A 19666-nucleotide genomic window follows, 5' to 3' on the forward strand; every position below is an offset into this window, starting at 1 on the left:
TAATTCAAAAAACTTTTAATAAATTGCAAAGACAAGCAAGACAGAATCACTGTGAGTACGGGGAAGGGGAGCACTGATCTGACTCGGGAAGCTCATCAGAAGCTGCAGAGACTGGCTGCCCCTTAGGCCCCCACACAGGCACTCATGCAGCTGACGGCTGGAGGACATTCTCCCGGACTAGATAATCGTTTCTTCCTTCAGCAGTGTCTCCTTTTGTATTGAGCTCAGGTCTCCTCCCAAACTCTCCAGATTCTCCAGGCGGGGGACCCCTTGGGTTTCCTCGATACTCCGGGAGTTGGGCAACCGATGGCGGCTAAGGCAGGTTGTTTCTTGAAAGAGGCAGATGGCACCTGGGTAACAGCGAAAGTTTGGGTCAGGCTGGAGAGTGAGATCAGGAACTCCCTCCTCGAATGTGACCCCCTCTGGTCTGCACCCACCCTTCCTAGTTCTCCCCTCCAATATAGAGTATTACAGAGACAGACAGAAAATAGAATGCATCACAAGACAAGGCATACAAAAAGATGGATAAAACTCACAAAACCATAGCCAGTGCTGGAAGGCATCTTAGCAACCGGCTAACAATTAATAGGTAAGAAAACAAGGTTTAAGAGGAAGGTCAAACACAAAACCCAGGCCTCTTAATGCCCAACTCAAGACCCCCAGTAAAGTAAAAGAAAGGAAAAAGAGAATTGTTGTCATAAAACAAATGGAGACATCTTGAGTGAATAATAAATGTTGTATTAAGGTTAAGGCTAAGAGAAAGAACAACTTCTATGTTCAGCATGATAGGAGACTACATACTCTCCCAATAAAAACAACAAAAATTCTATATAAGATATTTCTTCAAACACCTATTTGTAAATACATCATCAAACTGGCATCAGGGTAAGGCATTCTTAGGAACAAAACCCTAGTGAAAACAGAAACCTAGAGAGTTTAAGCAAGCACACAATTAGCCTTCACGTTGGAGACATACACTCAATCCAGGTAACCCTGAGTTTTCGTTCTGTTGGCCATTTGGGACACAAAATGAGAGGAAAAGCTCAGGGCCTGCTCAAGATGAGCAATCTAAGAAGGGTCTGCCATATGAAGCTAGAACTGTATTGACTGAGAATTCATAAACAGAGGCTAGCTGTTCTGTGGGTCTGCAACTAAAATTCACAATACCTGTTGTGATCCTTGGCTAGCTGTGCACCCAAGCATCAAGCAGAAGCAAATGCAAATCCCTTTCTGAAAAAACGCTTTAAATACAGGCCTCAAAGAATTTCTACCCGAAAAAAAAAAATTTCCAAGGAAAATGAATTCACAAACATACCAAGAAACAAGACACCATAAGCAAGAGCCTGCAAAAACAGCAGCCAATGGACTCAGACCAGCATATCATATCATTCAGTTGTTAAACTTATAGGACACAGAATGCAAAGTATGTTTAACATGTATAATAAAAATATGTTTAGAGAACAGATTAAAAATGTAAGTGAGGGGGCGCCTGGGTGGCTCAGTCGTTAAGCGTCTGCCCTCGGCTCAGGTCATGATTCCAGGGTCCTGGGATCGGGCCCTGCATCGGGCTCCTTGTTCAGCAGGGGAGTCTGCTTCTCCCTCTCCCACTCCCCTTGCTTGTGTTCCCTCTCTCGCTGTGTCTCTCTCTGTCAAATAAATGAATAAAATCTTTAAAAACTATATATGTGAGGAAAAAGAGTATAAAAATAACACGAATTAAGGGAAAATATAATTTCCAGTTATAAAAACAGATTGACTGAAATAAAAATTTAATAGGTGAAGCAGCCAACCAGACACAGCTGAGAAGTGAATGGATGAAACTGAAGATACATCTATATGAGTTATTCAGAATGCAGCCCAGAAAGACAAAGAGATGGAAAGCATGAAAAGAGAGAGAGAGACATACGATAGAGTGACAAAGTCTAACAGATGTCTTCCTGGAGTTCCACAAAGAAAAGAAAAGAGAAGGAAAGAACATAGAGATAAAAAAGAGATTAAAATGATAGAGAAATTTTGAAAGACATCATTCCTCAGACAGTTCATACCACAAGTGATACAAATATCCACACCCTGTAAAGTACCAAAGAAAGTCTGAGAAAAAACAAAGATTGCTTCAAAAAGAATGATATTTTTAGAGTCAACAACAATGGAAGTGGTAAAATAATAATAATAATAATAATAGAATAATACCTTGAATGCTTGGGGATACTGTCAACTTAAAAATGTAAATTCAGCAAAACTAATTTTCATAAACAAAAATGAAAGGAAGATAATTTCATACAAACAAAATATGAGAGAGTGTATCTCTAACTGACCCTAATAAAACCCATTATAAAGGATGTATTTCAGGCAGAAGGACAGAAGGTCTGAGAAGGTTTGATAAGCAACTAAATTGGTAAATATGTGGGTAAATTTAAACCAACAAATATCAAACGCATAAAATAACAGTACAATCAAATATATAGAATTAAAAAGAAAACAGAAGAAACTAAAACGTGCGAAATAGCATATAAATTGGGAAGGCAAAAGAAAATAAATATGTTGATGAACTTTCATCTTTGTTTAGTAAGCATGTTAAAATGTCAAGAGTAGCTACTACAAGAATACAAATAGACTACATAACTTCCAAACTAAAGAGGGGGAAAATATAATGAGAACTGTATCGATAAAAGTCAATCAATTCAAAGCAAGGCAAGAGAGGTTGGGGGGTGGGGAGCAGAAAAAACTGAAAACAAAAAGTAAGGTGGTAGGAAAAAATAGAAACATATCAGTAGTCACAATAAATGTAAATCAATAATAAATGCTCCAGTTAAAAGACAGTGATTATAAAACTAGATAAAAAAATACAATCATCAGCTATATGATTACATATAAGTAAAAGATTAGAAAGATATATAACAGGCAGGGCGCCTGGGTGGCTCAGTCGGTTAAGCGACTGCCTTCGGCTCAGGTCATGATCCTGGAGTCCCGGGATCGAGTCCCGCATCGGGCTCCCTGCTCGGCAGGGAGTCTGCTTCTCCCTCTGACCCTCCTCCCTCTCATGCTCTCTATCTCTCATTCTCTCTCTCTCAAATAAATAATAAAAAAAATAAATAAAAAAAAAAAGAAAGATATATAACAGGCAAATACTAACCTAAAGAATGTAGAAGTAGCTAGAATAATATCAGATAAAACAGACTTTAGCAAAAGGGATTACTAGAAATAAAAAGGATCACAGCATGCATAATGATTAAAAGTTCAATTCACCAGTAAAACAGAACAATTCTTTTTTTTTTTGCCTTTAAAATCATTTTATACACAATTTTCCCAACTTGTCCCCCCCCCCCAATGCTGCTGAGAACATTCTTGTATTTTCCCATACTTGTGCTAGTATTTCCATTTCGTTGGATTTTGAAAGGCTTGTTCTATAGTTGAACTGAAATCTGTCAACCTGTGAATTTCTCTGCGGCTGCCACTCCTTTGATGTGGTTTTCTACTTCGCTGTGAGCACGAGTCGGCTTATAAAAAACTGTGAATACAATTTCATTATACATATATTTGTCTCTTACTGGTAAAGTTGAACACATGTGTTTTCTTGCTTTATCCCTGAAGCAAGTATGATGCAATTAAAATGTGAGTTAACTTTGTTAATAACTGAATTTCTGGACAGGTATGCTTTTATAGGAGACTGTGATTTTGTGGATCTTTCCACGTTGCTTCAACTCTGTTTCTTGGCCTGAGTGATGCCAACCACATCTGTGCATTCTGTGGTAGAGCAAGGTCAATTGTTAGGCTGTCATTAAGCTGCTTATGAGGACAGTTTAGAGGAGTTTTGCAGGCAAAAATCAAGAGAAAAGCATATTTTTGAAAAACAAATTCATTATTTTCAACTATTGTTTTAATTTTTTTTATTGTGTAAGAATACTTAACATGAGATCTACCTACGTAACAAATTTGTAAGTGTACAGTACAGTATTGTTAACTATAGGCATTACGTTGTGCAGCACATCTTTAGAACTTACTTATCTTGAATAACTAAGACATTATATCCATCAAACAACATTTCATTTCACCCTCCTAGGCCCTGGCACTACCATTCTACTCTGCTTCTACAACTTTGACTATTTTGGTCATCTCACATTGTGCAATCATGTGGTATTTGTCCTTCTGTGACTAGCTTAAAATAGGACAATTCTAAATCAAGATTAGAACAATATAATAAATAAGCTTGATCTAATGTTTATAAAAGTTGCACTCAACATAAAACATGAAAATGGACCTCAAACTAGGCTATAAAACAAGTCTCAATAAATCTGAACACATTAGGATTATATAGACCATGATCTCTCATCACATTGAAATTAAGTCAAAATCATTTAACACAAAGATACAATAAAAAATTATATGCTTGGAAATGTAAAAGTATAGTTTAAAATAATTCATGGATCAAAAAAATCATAAGGGGAACTAGAAAATATTTGAAATAGAACAGTAACATAAAATACTGCATATGAAAATGGGAGCTGCAAATGAAGCAATTCCTACAGGGAAATTGAAGCTTTAATTGCCTACTTAGAAAAGAAGAAGTAGGGGCGCCTGGGTGACTCAGTCGGTTAAGCGTCTGCCTTCAGCTCAGGTCATGATCCTGGAGTCCCAGAATAGAGCCCTGCATTGGGCTCCCTGCTCAGCGGGGAGTCTACTTCTCCCTCTGCCCCTCACCCTTCTCATGCTCTCTCTCTCATTCTCTCTCTCTCTCAAATAAATAAATAAAATCTTTAAAAAAAAAAAAGGAAAAGAAAAGAAGTAAGCAATGAGTTTAGATCCGGACTTAAGAAGCTGGAAAAGGAATAGCAGAATAAATGCAAAAAAGTAGTAGTGACGGAGGTTCAAAATAAGAAGCAAAAATTAATTAAATAGAAAACAAACATAAAATATGAAGGTTCAAGAAAGCTAAACGCTGGTTCTTTGGAAAGACTAAAAATGTGGTAAACCTCTGACAAACCTGGCAATGAAAAAAGAGAAAATTAAGTATGAAAAATGAAGCATGTAACTACAGATGCATCACAAAATAAAGTTAAAAAAGAAAACATTTCGAGTAACTTTATGTCAATAAATTTCAAAATTTAGGCAAAATATACAAACTTACAGAAATATATATAAATTACCAAAACTAACTCAAGGAGAAAGCAAATACCTCAATAGTCCTATAGTCATTAAAAGAAACTGAATCATGAGCTTAAAATTCTCCCACGGAGAAATACCATGCTCCTTCTACAAACAAGCTTAGTTGTACAATTAAACACTTAAGATGGTAAAAATGAATGAACCTTAGAGTTCCTTGTATTAACATGGAGGTTATACTGTTGTATAAACACAGTATGATTATACGAAGTTTTAAAACAAGTAAAACAAAGTAATAAAGTGTTTAAGGATAAATACACATGTAGTAAATATGATGATCACAAACTTCAGAATAATCGGTTCCTGAGGGGAGACAAGAGGACGAGATCAGGAAGAGCCACATGGTTGAGCGGGGGAAGACTTCAAAGATACTTAATATTCTACCATATTTCATCAATGTTGACAAGCCCATTTTTTTCACATTTCTGAAGTGAGGATGTGCCTTACAAGCTACAACACCTTATAATTAATTATTCTTGGCATCCTTTTTTCTTTCTCGGTGATACATAAATAAGAATGTAACTTACAAACAGTGGATTCCATGAAAATATGGCTAGTTCTTAAACTAAATGGTGGAAATGGGCATACAGTTTATTTTTAATTACCTAGCTCATATATTATAAATATTTTTATATATTCAATGTATAATAAAATCAAGTTAAAATAGATTATATTATGGGTCAGGTTAATATAGCAGGAAATTAGGAAAAAGGACAAAATTAGAGAGTATTGAGGGCTTAGATGGTGATGGTATATAAAGATAAGACAGTAAGGTGAAGGTGAGGTGGATAGAGATAGGCATAGAAACCTGTAGGAGTCAGGACAGAATAAGATAGAATATGAAATCTGGAGGTTGGTTCTAAAGTCAAGGAGGACAAGGATGAGAGATAGGGCTGAGCTCTAGAGCAGTGCTGTTCAGTAGAGCTTTCTGCAATGATGGAAATTTCTACATCTGCACCACTAAATATGGCAGCTACTAGATACATCATAATGTTACCAAACACCTGAAATGTGGCCAGCAATGACTGAAGAACTGAATTTCTATTTACTTCACTTTAATTAATTAAATAGCCACAAGTAGCTAGTGACTGCAGTTTTGGACAGCACCACTCTAGAGCGTCCATGGCTCTTGAATCCAGACAGAGGACAGGGAGAAGGGCACCAGCCCCAGGACACTCACCAGCCACTACGAACAGAACGATGGCAAAGCCAAGGACGTAGTAAGGCCACTGCACGGAGATCTGGGGGGGGGTGGGCTTCATCCTCAGATTCTGGATCTCCAGGGCATGCAGCAACAGGGCCAGGAAGGCACAGACCCCTGCAGGGTCACAGGGAGGCCCTCTTGCTCTCCTCCCATGGCTCCCACCTTTGCTCTTAATCAGACAGTCTCATGGCCCACAACCGGTGCAGCTCCTGTGTGGAGGCCCTTTTCCCCAGCCCACACCTGGGCCCTCTCAGAACCCGCAACCTCTACCCCACATGCCTGTCTTTCCCTCCAACCCAGCTCATTTCAAAGCCCATGTGCCTCACCTCCCAGGGCCCCATAACCAGAAAGCCCTTTCCCGGGTCCCCTCTGTGGCCGTGCCATTGGCTGACTCCAGATGGGGCCCCCTGGGTGTGATGCTTTGGGTACAACTCAACCTGATCTTCCCACTGTGAGCGTTCCACCTCCTTCATGTGATGGGAGCCTCCCAGGGTAGGGCCATGGCCAGCCTTTTAAAGTCAAAAGGTTCCAAAGGGCAGAGATGGTGTCTTCCATCCATTCGTCCAAGAAACACTTATATTTCACTTACATTATATATTTCACTTCCATATTATCATTCTGTGCCAGATTCTATGACAGTTGCTGGGATAGAGATTATGGTAAAAAGACCCCCAGACAAATGGCCCCAAGCCAACGCGTGAGTGCTGTGCTACTTGGAAGTGCAGGGTGCCCAGCGACCCCCGGGAAGAGCGACTGTCATCCTGGGGGGCAGGCTGCCTCAGAGAAGGCAGCAGGAGAGAGGGGCCCTAAAAATTCCCTCTCTCCTGACATCACAGAAACCAACCATCTCCCTGCCTTTGGGTGCCCCCCTCAAACCCTCCCCAAAGCTGAGGCTTGCCTGAGGACAAGGCTTGCCTGCCTGTTCCACACCTGTGAGGAAGCTGATGAAGGCTGACACCAAATTGTGCTTCCGGGTCCTCGGAAACAGCTGAGATGCAAAGGACACCAGGATGAAGGTGGTGAGGAAAGACAGGATGACTGCAGACAGCAGGAAAACGCGGCCGAGAATGATGTGCACTGCGGGGGAGGGAGGCTGGGCTGCAGCTGGGCACCCTGACCCGTGACAGGGGACAGCGCCCCACAGAACCTGCGCAGAGAAGGCCCCCGGAGCTCACCACCCTCAGTCCCACAGTGCGGCCAGGAACCACGGCTCCAGCCCCACCACTTTGCCTCCAAGAGTGCTCTGGTCCCAACATTTTGTTCCCTGTGACATGGAAGTGTATGGGGAAAAAAAATTAGATGGGCAAACGGTCATTTTAATAAACAATAAAAATTATAAAATTTGCATGTGAAAACGTGAAGAATTGCATCAGTACTGCTTCACACTGAAATAAGCCACCGGTGGAAAATCAGAACTTGTGAGGTTAAGATGTTCTGAACTCTGGGGGAAATGCTTATTTAATTATCCTGGTTAACAGAAGTAATGAAACAGACCCAAAATAGCAGAGCCAGGGTCTTGATGATCCCCTACTGGCGTGACTCAGACCCATGTTAAAACAAGTTTGTATTCCCTCCTAAGCATGCAGAGATGGACAGCTGGTGGTGGGACAAAAAGACAAAGGTGTTGCTAAAGACCCAAATGTTCTAGATTCTACTCTTGGGTTAAACCAATGGTTCTCAATTGGGGGCAGTTTTACACCCCCACCAGGGATATTTGGCAGTGCTAAGAGGTAATTTTGGTTGTCGAAACTGAGGGCATCAATCGGGTAATAGAGGGTAAGGGTGCTGTTAACTGTCCTGCAAGAAACAGGAAAACCCCCACAACAAAGATTATCCAGCCAAAGTGTCAGTAGCGCCAAGGCTGAGGAACTCCAGATCAAAGAGCGCACACAGTGTGGCCCATCTTCCCCAAAGAGGTTTCTCCTCTTCTATTACCAGGAGAGAGCCCCTAAGGGCTCTTCCCCAAAGAGGCTCACCTCTTTTCCAAGACAGAATCCTCCTGACCTTCCCAAGTCCCTTGTAAAACGGCCTCAGGCGCGTCCACAGTCCATTGAGCTCATATTCGTGTGCATTCCCTTGAAAATGCGGTACTCGGGCCTAAGTACCTTATCTGCAGAGCTGCCACCCAGAGTTGGACAGGTGTTTGGCAGAGGGGACAAGTGGGGGCTGAAATCCAGCCTGCACTCTACTAACAAGGCTGTTCCCCAGCTGGGAGCTGTGCCCACACAAAAAGGTCCCATGTCGGGGAGCTAACAGCAGCCCTGAGAGGTGGCAGAGCCTCACACAGTAGGGCAGGACCCCCACCCCTCCATCCTAGGTGGAGCCACTCCTACCCCAGAAAGAAACTTTGTTGCTGACACATTTGCTGCCGACCCTGGTGGTCAGCTTGATACTATTAACCTTTTGCTAGCCACATACATTCCGCTAACCTCAGAGCAGAGACTCAGAAAATGCCCTTATGGGCTTATTAAATTCTGTCCTCTCTGACTCCACCCAGTCCTCTGTCACCCAAGCCCCTACGCAGGCCCCATCTACCCCTGTCCCGTCCCTGCCTCCATCCCTTCTTACCTGATAAGGGTCGAGGCTTCCAGCATTTGATATGGAAGCAGTTCTCAAACAGGCCACTGAAAAACACCTCGTGGGACTCCTCGTTTACAAGCCGTACCCAGAAGGGAAAGATGGAGACCAGCAGTATGAGCAGGTAGCCCAAGGAGGTCAAGGCGGGGGCTATGGCCCACGTGAATCCCTTCACGTCCTTGTCCTCTAAAGTCAGCATCACCTGTTCAAGGGAAAAGGGAGGGGCAAGGAGATGACGCCTGCAGAAATGTTAGCACATACGTGAGCCTCAGGGAATGTTGATTTCTCTGCGTGGATAAACTTTACAACCTTACAGACCTCTTCAGCAGACCTAAAAAATGCATGACATTTTCTGCTGCTAAGTCACCAGGGGATCTTGGGCAAAGTAGGGTCCCTTCTCTGAGCCCCAATTTCAGCCTCAATAAAATGAGGTTTAGGTTGGACTAGGCCATCCCCAAACCTCCGCCAACCCTAAAGTTCTCACCGCTGGATTCTGTTAACAATCACCCCACCTACAAAGACCCTAGGCACTGTGCTCCACAGGCAGCTAACAGCCAATAGCCCTGGGGATTTCAGGATGACCCCCGGGGTGGTAATTAGGCCGGAGTCTGAAGTGTAGAAGACAAGGCCCTCAGAGGGAGTGGGCTGCTCTCTCTGGTCCACACCCTGTGCAAACATCTGTGCTCATGCCTAGGCATTGTGGCCTCTCTCGGTCCCGAGGCAGACCCCCTCACTGCAGCCAGGGCAGGGAGTGCCTCTGAGGTTGTGGGACCCGCAGAGGGCGGAGTGTGGGTGCACTCTTGCAACCCCCCTCCCAGATCCACTGGTTATACACACGTTAACAGCTATTCATTCCTCTCTGAGTGCTGTCAGACTGGTTTGCAAACATCCTCATGGGCTTTCACCTCCTTCCTGTCACTAGCTTCCCTTCTTCCCACCTGAATAATCCTTCCCTCTGTCTAAGGCTCCCCTTAGATCTTCCCTCCACCCTCCAGGCCACACTGATGAGTCACCTCAACTGCCAGGCCCCCGTCTCCTTTGCTCTAAAATGATGGAGTCAGTCGGCCCCAAGAGCAGTCCTAGCGCTCAAATTCTCTGGTAGGAGTCATGGCTCCGTCCTGACCCCCATGCTCCGGATGGGGCGGAGTTCGCTGGACACTGTCAGCGGACGGTCTGCGCCCGTTTGTCCTCCCACAAGCTCAACTTGTCTAGAACTGGCTTTCGTGTTTTCCCCCATTTTGGCCATGATCCGTCACCATATACTGGCCTGGAGCTCGCGCTGGCCTCTCTCTCTCTCACCGCACCTCCATCTCATCGGCCTTCCTCCCGGGAAGTCCCCAAGCCCCCACCCTTCCTGCCTGATGCCCACAGGTCTCCTTCCCAAGCACGTCCGGCCTCCACGCGGGCCTTCCTTCCCGGGGGTGCCCTCTCTGCCTCCCCTGTAAAGCTCAGCTTGGCCCCGTAAACCACATGCAGCCCTCCCAGCCACCAGCCACTGTCCGTCATTCCCTCCACACTTACTGGACGCCCCATGCCCAGCTCAGGCCAGCAGCAGCGATTCAGGGATAAAAAAAGACAGGAACTCGCAGGCTCTTGGTAACTATGGGGGAGAAAGACATATAAACAGGTCACTGGGTACAATGCTTTCCTGCCCCCTGCCTGGGTGACTTCAGGGCCAGGTGCACCCCAGCGCACCACCTCCTGTCTGTCGTTATCCCCCTCCTCCGCCCCTCCCCACCCGCGGCTCTCCAGCGAGGAGGACCTCACCAGCCTTTTGGAACAGCCCTTAGCACGGGGATTGGATGACTGTGCCCCATGGATATACAACTTGGGGGATGCACTGATCTAGGCCAGACTCAAAGGACCCTAGCCATGTTAATACAATAGGGAATCTGCAGATCCCTTTGTACTGTTGAAATGGAGAACAGGAGACAAAAGACCCACCACTGGTCCAGGATCCCATAGTCGGTCAGCACTGGGGCAAGGACCAGAACCCCACATGGTTACCCTCCCTCTCACTTCAGGCCTCAGGCCAGGAGTTCAGTTTGGTGACTCTCAAGTCAGGAATTTAGTGGAACCTGTGAATTCTTCCTACTAGGTATGCTCATTTGCATGTGTGAGAAAGGGAGAGTGAATGGGGGGGAGGGGTAGAATTGACAAAACTTTACTTTGCCAAAAGCATTCAAAACAGGGACACCTGGGTGCTCAGTCAGTTAATCCTCTGATCCCGGGGTCCTGGGATAGAGTCGTGCATGGGGCTCCCTGCTTAGCAGGGAGTCTGCTTCTCCCTCAGCCTGCCTCTCCCCCTGCTTGTGCTCGCTCGTTCTCTCTCTGACAAATAAATAAAATCTTTAAAAAAAAAAAAAAGCATTCAGAACAAAACAAAAACAACTGTCAGCAACTATCACACTGTCTTAATTATTATTTAAAAAGACCCAGGAAAGTAAAAGAGTTGCTCGCTCGCTCGTGGAGCCTGGACCGCCGGGAGCCACCACGGGCCTGGGGGAGCTTCCTCAGTCTGGGTTCCCCTGGAAGAGTCCCTGAGCCACCCTGCAGCAGCCTGGATGCAGCCCTGTCCCCTCCCAAGGCCCCGCGCAGCCCCCAGGTCAGCAGGGAACTGTACTGGGGGTTGAAAGAGGTGGGCGACAGAAAGTACATCTGGGTTGGAATGGTGGGGGTACCTGTCAGGGCCGCAGGGAGCCTCATTCCCTTTCCCACCAGTGATTCGGGGCAACTTGGGCAGCAAACTGACCCGGGTTTGGTCAGAGGATCCTTCCTGCTGACAAGCCTCCTCGGCCCTTCTCTGGCCCCAAAACCACGGGGACATTTTCCAGACCCCAAAATGGACCCAGATCTGACGATCCGCCCCCACCCCACAGTGAGTCCCAACAGCCCGTAGGGTTCTGTGTGGCCTGGAGGTGGGGGGTTGGGGGCCCTCTCCACGCCCCCCTCTCCGTGTAGCCACCCCACCCCTCCCTCCCCGGCGGCCTCCCCTCCCTCCTTGGGCACCGTTGGGGTCTCCTGGGCAGGACTTACCTTCAGGAGGGCCCCCATGCGGCGGGGCAGCCCCTCACCCGCCCAGGCCCTCACCCGCCCCTTGGACCCACGGCCCTGAGCTTCCGTTGGCCCTGGAGGCCCGCAGCGAGAGGATGCGCCCGTCTGCCCACGGAGCCCGCGGGGCCCTGCGGAGGCTGGCAGGGACTCACCCGCCCTGTGGCCACGCCCTCCGCTCACCGGGCCCTTGGCCCAGGGGCACCTGGCCTCCGGGGCTGTTCGCGGGGCGGGCCTTGCTCACCTGTGCACTGAAGGGGGTGGGGGTGGGAGCGATCGGGAGCCGGGCGGAACTGAATTCAATTCCAGCTCTGCCATTACCAGCAGGGTGACCTTGGGTAAGCTACTTCTCCTTCCTGGGTGTCAGTTTTCTCATCTGTGAAACGGGAATAATAATAGTAACTCCTCCGGTTGGATGGCTGAAAGGGTCTAATGATAAGCGCCTGGAAGAAGCCCCCTGACTTCTCAGGAGCCTGCCAGGTCACTCCCCTTCTCCAAGACCCTCAGCCCCCCCCCCCCTTTGGCTTAGGTCATGATCCCAGGGTCCTGGGATAGAGCCCCGCATCCGGCTCCCTGCTCAGCGGGGGGCCTGCTTCTCCCTCTCCCACTCCCCCTGCTATATATATAGATATCTATATATATATCTATATATATCTATATACACACTATATAGATATATATATAGCATATATATAGATATATATAGATACAGATAGATAGCATATATATGCATCTATACATATATACATATGTATATATGTACATATATATGCTATCTATCTATATCTATATATATCTATATATACACTATATATATAGATATATATATACAAACACACACATATACAGCTGGACCCTAAACTCAGGTATATCATTCAGCTACACAGTATCTGAGTGCTTTCTCAAATGTCAGATACGGTGTTTGCTGCATACAGTCCTTGCCCTCATGGAGCTTGTAATCTAGCACAGAGACAGGTAACTGAATAAATCTTTTTTTTTTTAATGTGATCAGTGCACAAAAGAAGCACATCATGCTACAAGGATTGCAGAGTACGATTCAGTTCAAAGGAAGACCTGCAAGGAGGCAGGATTTAGACGGAATCTTATCCCCAAAAGGGGGACTGCATTGTGCAAAAGTTTTTACTCTCTCTACAGCAAGAACTACTATACATGACACACACGTGTGCACATGCACACGGAAAAGTCCCACTTACCTCTGCTATGTGCAATGCACATAAATAATGCCTATCCCACTCTGGTCCTGCCTATTTTTTTCTTTTACCCTCAGTGCTGGTTGCAACTCACTATGATAAATTAATCTTTTTTTTTTAAAGATTTTATTTATTTATTTGACAGAGAGAGACACAGCGAGAGAGGGAACACAAGCAGGGGGAGTGGGAGAGGGAGAAGCAGGCCCCCCGCTGAGCAGGGAGCCCGATGCGGGGCTCAATCCCAGGACCCTGGGATCATGACCTAAGCCAAAGGCAGACGCTTAAGGACTGAGCCACCCAGGCACCCCTATGATAAATTAATCTCATGACCCACTAGTTGTTTTGACCTACATTTGAAAAATACTTTGTTCAAGGACACAATGAATTTTAAAATGATTGGAAGGAGTAGCCCCAAGAGCACTGAAGAAATCAATGGGCAGAGCTGGGACGTGAAGGGTCTTGTAGAATTTTATCCTATGAGAGGTGAGATTAAAGCAGTCACGTTTGGGTGCCAATGCCCAAATTCCTCTTCCTCCTCCTATCATCCCTTTGCGCAAAGACTCCTACCTCTTTAAGCAGAGCACAGGAAATGCCTCTCACTCAGGGGTCCCAAGGCTGTGTACACAGCGTGGCTAGGGACTACCAAGCCAGCCCCGACCAGGACTGCAAATTTTAGAATGTGTGCACAGGTTTAGGTTATAGCCTCCTCTGGAAGCATTTTCATATTTTCCCAGGTCCAGGGTAGAGGCCAGGCAAGGGAAGAGTAACTGCCTGCTGGAAAACGGGGTGGAGTCCCCATGAGCTGGGGCTCTGACTTCCCCTAGGCTCTGTGCTTCCTTGGGCCAGAGCTCCAAAGGGAAAATCCAAGTCACCCAAACTGTAGTTTTACCAGGTAACAGAACTGGGAAGTGAGCAGGTGCCTGCTCCCCACCCACCCCGAGACCGAGCTTACTGCCCGCAGGGAATCCAATAGCTGGCCCCCTCCCACAGCTCCTTCCACCTGGGACACCCTCTCTCCACTTTCGCATAGGGCCCCTGATGCAATCCCCACTCCCAGCGCCTTCCTCTTGCTAGCCCTTAGTGACTATGCCACAGATCCTATGCGGTCTTTTTGTGTCTTTCTCTCAGCACCTGTATATTTTATAGGTTCTCAACCTTGGGTGCACATTAGAATTACCTGGGAACTTGCAAAATCCCAATATCCAGGCCAGACTCCACACCATAAAATCTCTGAGATTGGGACTGAGGCATCAGTACTTTGAAAGCTCCCCAGGTGATTCCAGTATGCAACCTAAGTTAGGAATTCCTGCACTACTGGGTCCTGTTGCAGCTAGGAGCCATGAGGGGGCAGGGAGGTGGGGTTACTATGGGGTCAGGTGACCAGCCATCCTGGTTTGCACAGGACTGAGTATTTCCTGACGTGGGACTTTCAGTACTAAGACCGAGAAAGGCCTGGCCAACAGCTGGGCTGAGTGGTTGCCCTTGTGTTTACCTGAGATCTAAGAGCTTGGTCAACTGTCTGGCCACTAGTAATACTTGTGCCCAAAGAACCAGAGCCCTACTTCAGTGGGTTGTTTTATTTTTAAACATTTTATTTCTTTACTTAATCTCTATACTCAACACGGGGCTCGAACTTACAACCCCGAGATCAAGAGTCACATGCTCTACTGACTGAGCCAGCCAGGCATCTCCCCCACTCCAACACACACCAACTTCGGTGCCTTTGATGCTGCTAGACAAACTCTTTTCTCCCCTTTCCTGGTCTCCACAGACACCTCTGCCTTTGGAGCCTGGCATGTGACCTCACACACTTGCCTTCTCCGCACACAGGCCCCTCCCTGCTATTCTCTGCCAATCAGAATCCCACCTAGCCTTCAACCCCAACTCGTCAAGCCTGCCTCATCCCTGAAGCCTCTCAAGACCCCACAGAAGGAAAGGGCCCTTTCTGTGGTGAAGGGAGTGGAGAGGGACTCAAGGAGGGTTGTGTGTCGAGTGGAGTAAGCAGGCACACTGGCTCAGAGCTCAGACCTGACCTCACAGAGTGCGAGTCCATACTCGGGACGTCCAGATGGCAAGGCGGTCCTTAGAGCAAGGTGACCCTCAGTGAGTGCTGATAATCACCTATCGATTACAGAGGGAGAAAAGTAGAGGAGTGCAGACAGGAGATTTGAGACAAGATTTTCGTGTCTAGTAAACAGATTCATTCCAGAGCCATCCACTCAATACCTACTGTGTGCACAGCACCAGACCAGGCTTGGGGGCTACGGGACAGGCAATTTTCAACTTTAAGAGTCCACATTGTAAGTATAATTTTCACTGATATTTTAGATAATCATTAACCCAAACTAACTGGAGGAAAAATAATCTTTTTTTTTTGTAACCAAAAATAACCCTTTACTTGGGGAGCCTGGGTAGCTCAGTCAGTTAAGCATCCGACTCTTGAGCTCAGCTCAGGTCTTGATCTCAGGGTCATGAGTTTGTCCCCTGCATTTAAAAAAAAAAAAAAAAAAAAAGGGCAAAAAAGTGCATTTACAACAAAGTAGGAATTTCTCTCAGATACCTGATCTAACAATATACTACCCAGTAGAGGTACTTTTGGAATGTCTTTTAATGATTAAAATATTCATAGTAAATGGGTGCTCAAAAGTTTGGTGTTTTTCTTTTTTTTAATTTTATGGGGGTGCCTATCTGGCTCAGCTAGCTGGTGGAGCGTGTGATTCTTGATCTTGGAGTCGTGAGTTTGAACCCCACACTGGGTGTAGAGATTTCTTAAAAATAAAAAATCTTTTAAAAAGTTTTATCCATCATGTAGCACACTATTCAACTGCTTTGCTATTCAACGTTTTCCTCGACAATTACACAGTAATGAAGCTCTGCCTCGGGTGATGATGTAATTTTTCTTATAAAGGAGTTTGAACCGTGGCTTTTTCTCAAAGGAAATGTTAAAAATCATTGAGGTGTTTTTTTTTTCCAAAAACAGCCAGAAATTAACCATTTCTCTCTATCTAAACTTAAAATAACTGTGTACTTGTTACAAGAACAGTAAGCATGCATTTGACTAGGATTCAATCAGAGAAGTAAAACTACGAGGACACACACACACACACACACACACAGCCCAGCAAAGGCAGAGGAGGATCCAGGGGAAGGTAGACCAGTTGCAGGCCCAGCTGCTGTGTCTCCCTAGTGAGCAGAGTCAGCAGATTAGCAACAACATGAATGAGCCACAAAATATAGTAACTGCTGCTTTTCTTCCGCCCTCCTGGTCCCCTAAGAATCTCCCTCTAGGCCACAAGAACCAAAAAATACAGGAAAGGGAATTACGGCAAATGCAGTTCAGCCTAGTTGACACATAACAAAGCCCGTAACATGTCATACTGAGAAACTGTTTGGTCTAGAAAATCTGCCCGTTTATTAAGTTCATTTATGTCATATAAAACAAAAAGAGATTCAATAGTCTGCAGAACACTGAGGGGCGAAATGCTGGTCTAAGACCCAAGAGCCACTTCCATTAATAGTTACAACAAATGGAATAGATGAGATAGAAGGAGAGTTACTGGGTTCAAAGGTCAACCTGCTGCTTTCTTGACCTACAAGTCTGAATCCAGAATTCCCTGATTCTTTCCTCCCTGGGATGGACTTAACTCATTCCATTTTCAGAGGACAACTATGAAGATTTGGAAAGCAAACCACAGAATCTCCCTCTGATGCAGATCTTCAACATCAAATAAGCAATAGTGCTAACTGAAGGTTCCGCTTAGCCATCACCTTGGTCATGCTGCATTCTGTCCCTTTCATGCCCCTCTCTGACACACTCTCCTCCAAAGTGAATCTGCTGATGCTGAAACTCCATCTAAAGGTTTTTGTGCATTGAACACACCAATGAGATTTGTCTACTATCTGGATTTTCAGGTTTTAATAAGAGTTGAACCAGCACTGAAGGCCGTCCACCCTCACAAAACCCAAAGGGTTTCTCCCCAGTTGCAAGCTCTCTGACATTCAATCAGAGCTGAACTCTGACCAAAGGCTCTACCACCTTCATTTCATTCAGTTTCTCTCTTGTGTGGATTCCCAGATGATTGGAAAGGTATGAACTGTACTTGAAGGTTTTCCCACATTCTTTGTATTCAGAAGCCTTTACTCCAGTGTGAGTTTTCTGGTGCTGAATAAGGTGAGAGTTCCGACTGAAGGCCTTCCCACATTCACAACATTTATAGGGTCTCTCTCCAGTGTGAATCCTGTGGTGTTTAATAAGAAGTGAACTCCTACTAAAAGATTTCCCACACTAGCTGCAATCATAAGGAGTCTCCCCTGTGGTGTTCAATGAGGTGCGAGTTACGACTGTAAGTTTCCCCACAGTCATTGCCCTCATATGGTCTCTCTTTGGTGTGAACTAGCTGGTGTTCTATTAGATTTGAGCTCTGGCTGAAGGCCTTCCCACACTCGCTACACGCATAGAGTTTCTCCCTCATGTGGATTCTCTGGTGTCGAACAAGACTTGAGCTCTGACCTAAAGCTTTCCCACATTCATTACACATATAAGGCAGCTCTCCTGTATGAATTATCTGATGCTGGATAAGATGTGAGCTGTGCTGGAAGATTTTCCCACAGTGACTACATTCATAGCATTTCTCTTCAGTATGTATTCTTTGATGCTGAATAAGGTTCGAACTATGGCCAAAAGCTTTTCCACATTCATGACACTCATAAGGTTTCTCTTGTGTATAGATCCTTTCATGCTGAATAAGGTATGAGTCCCATCTGAGTAATTTTCCACAAATATTACACATTTGGGATTTCTCTTCAATTAAGAATTTGTGGCTGTTGGATAGAGTTTGTGCTGTTATGAAAGCTTTGTCCATATTCACAGAGCCCCTTTTGTTTTGTTCACATTCATCTCCTTCGTGTAGTCGCAGCCCTACTTCAAGAGTTTTCTGCTTTATAATTAATTGATCCTCAGTCCAGGTCTCACCATCTGACAGAAAATATAAAAAAGGTAAAATGTAACAAGAAAAACTCCTGGTGGGGAACAGGATGATCAGAGTATTCCGGAAGTATTTGGTTCAAAAAAGTATGAAAAATGGCCTTGCAATATAGGGAAAAGACGGATACAAGTTGAACAGATTTGGAGAAAGTGGTGGGGAAACTAAAATTCAGGTTTATATATGAAGTAGCTAACCAGACAGACATACTGGGATTAGCAGAAAAGGGAAGCAGAGTTTGAGGGAAGTGGAGTCATCTCAGAACTTTAGAAGGGAGATGCTGGGGGCTATGTGTGGGGAGGGGCAGGGACTGAATAAAGAGGAGAACCTCCCCCCAGAGGTTCTGCCCACATAGCACGCTGGCCATATGACCATCCCTGAGGTAACAGAGAAGACTCCCTTCATGTAATCAGAGACCAACACCTTCCTCACCAGAGTATCTCTCTCTACACTCAGATGTTCACATGCTCACTCGTGACCACAGACACACTCACACCTCATATGCATCTTTTGGAAATACTGCAAGTGGGGAAGATGTGATAAAGGAAGAGGGGGGAGGAGGAAAAGTTATTTACAATATGAAGCACAGGGTACAGAGAAATATTCCCAAGTCGATTTTGACTCTAACAGAATATACAAAAACAAATCCTGTACCCTGCATTCAAGGGAGACAGGACAGAAAACATCTCCTGTTTAATATATTTCTCCTCTTAACTGAAATACGGCTTACTAATGCTAGAGAGGTTGTTTTGCAATGATATTATTAGAGAAAGTAGGCCCTCTGCTAAGAGGGATCTTTATGAAAGGAGGGGCTGCTGAGAAATAGCCAATGCAGCATTTCCAGCAGCAGTGAAAGCCTAACACAATAAACAGCCTTGATTTTATTTGTCAATGGTCATTTTCTTTAAGGAATTTAATAATCGTCTGTGATATCTTATCACAGAACCATATTTACACCTGTTCTCCACCTCTAAATATGTCCTCATCCTCTGTATGTTCAGTTTAGATATTGTATTTTTAACAATTTTTTCCTTGTGATAAGAATTTTTAAGATCTTCTCTCTTAGTAACTTTCAAACACACAATACAGCATTATCAGCTATAATTGCCAGGTTGTACATTATTTATCTTATAACTGGAAGTTTCTACATTTTGACCCCCTTCATCCAATTCCCCCACTCCCAACCTCCCATGTCTGGCAACCACCAGTCTTTTTTCTGTGCCTGAGTTTCCTTTTTTTTTTTTTTTTTGATTCCACATATAAGTGAGATCACACAGTATTTGTCTTTGTCTGATTTATTTCACTTAGTGTAATGCCCTCAAGGTCCATCCGTGTTGTCAAAAATGGCAGGATTTCCTTCTTTTTACAGCTGTACAACATTCCACTGTGTATATTCACGTATATTTGTATGTACACCACATCTGCTTTATCCACTCATCCATCGATGGACACTTAGGCTGTTTCCATGTCTTGGCTACAGT

The 19666-nt window shown here is 45.1% G+C and overlaps 2 protein-coding genes across 3 annotated transcripts in view; both read right to left on the reverse strand.

The window, feature by feature from the left end:
- Positions 1-19666, reverse strand: part of TMEM225B (transmembrane protein 225B) — a 27467-nt gene continuing 7801 nt past the window's right edge. The window contains exons 3-9 of one of the 2 annotated variants that reach the window (XM_021680208.2): positions 12237-12368; positions 10463-10541; positions 8933-9143; positions 7295-7441; positions 6802-6873; positions 6341-6478; positions 62-350 (exon numbers count right to left, since the gene is read on the reverse strand). In XM_021680208.2, coding sequence (XP_021535883.1) covers positions 178-350; positions 6341-6478; positions 6802-6873; positions 7295-7441; positions 8933-9143; positions 10463-10541; positions 12237-12310 — 894 coding nt within the window. In that variant the 5' untranslated portion in view covers positions 12311-12368 and the 3' untranslated portion in view covers positions 62-177. Of the gene's footprint in view, positions 351-6340; positions 6479-6801; positions 6874-7294; positions 7442-8932; positions 9144-10462; positions 10542-12236; positions 12369-19666 lie in introns of both variants that reach the window. The other variant, XM_021680209.2, reaches the window with a different exon arrangement.
- LOC110571857 (zinc finger protein 501-like) overlaps positions 17207-19666 on the reverse strand; it is a 12280-nt gene continuing 9820 nt past the window's right edge. Inside the window, 2 exon segments of the mRNA XM_044915284.1 lie at positions 17207-17519; positions 17593-18178. Of these exon segments, the coding sequence (XP_044771219.1) occupies positions 17207-17519; positions 17593-18178 (899 nt within the window).

The sequence above is a fragment of the Neomonachus schauinslandi genome, chromosome 5 (assembly GCF_002201575.2).
Source record: "Neomonachus schauinslandi chromosome 5, ASM220157v2, whole genome shotgun sequence".
NCBI lineage: Eukaryota > Metazoa > Chordata > Mammalia > Carnivora > Phocidae > Neomonachus > Neomonachus schauinslandi.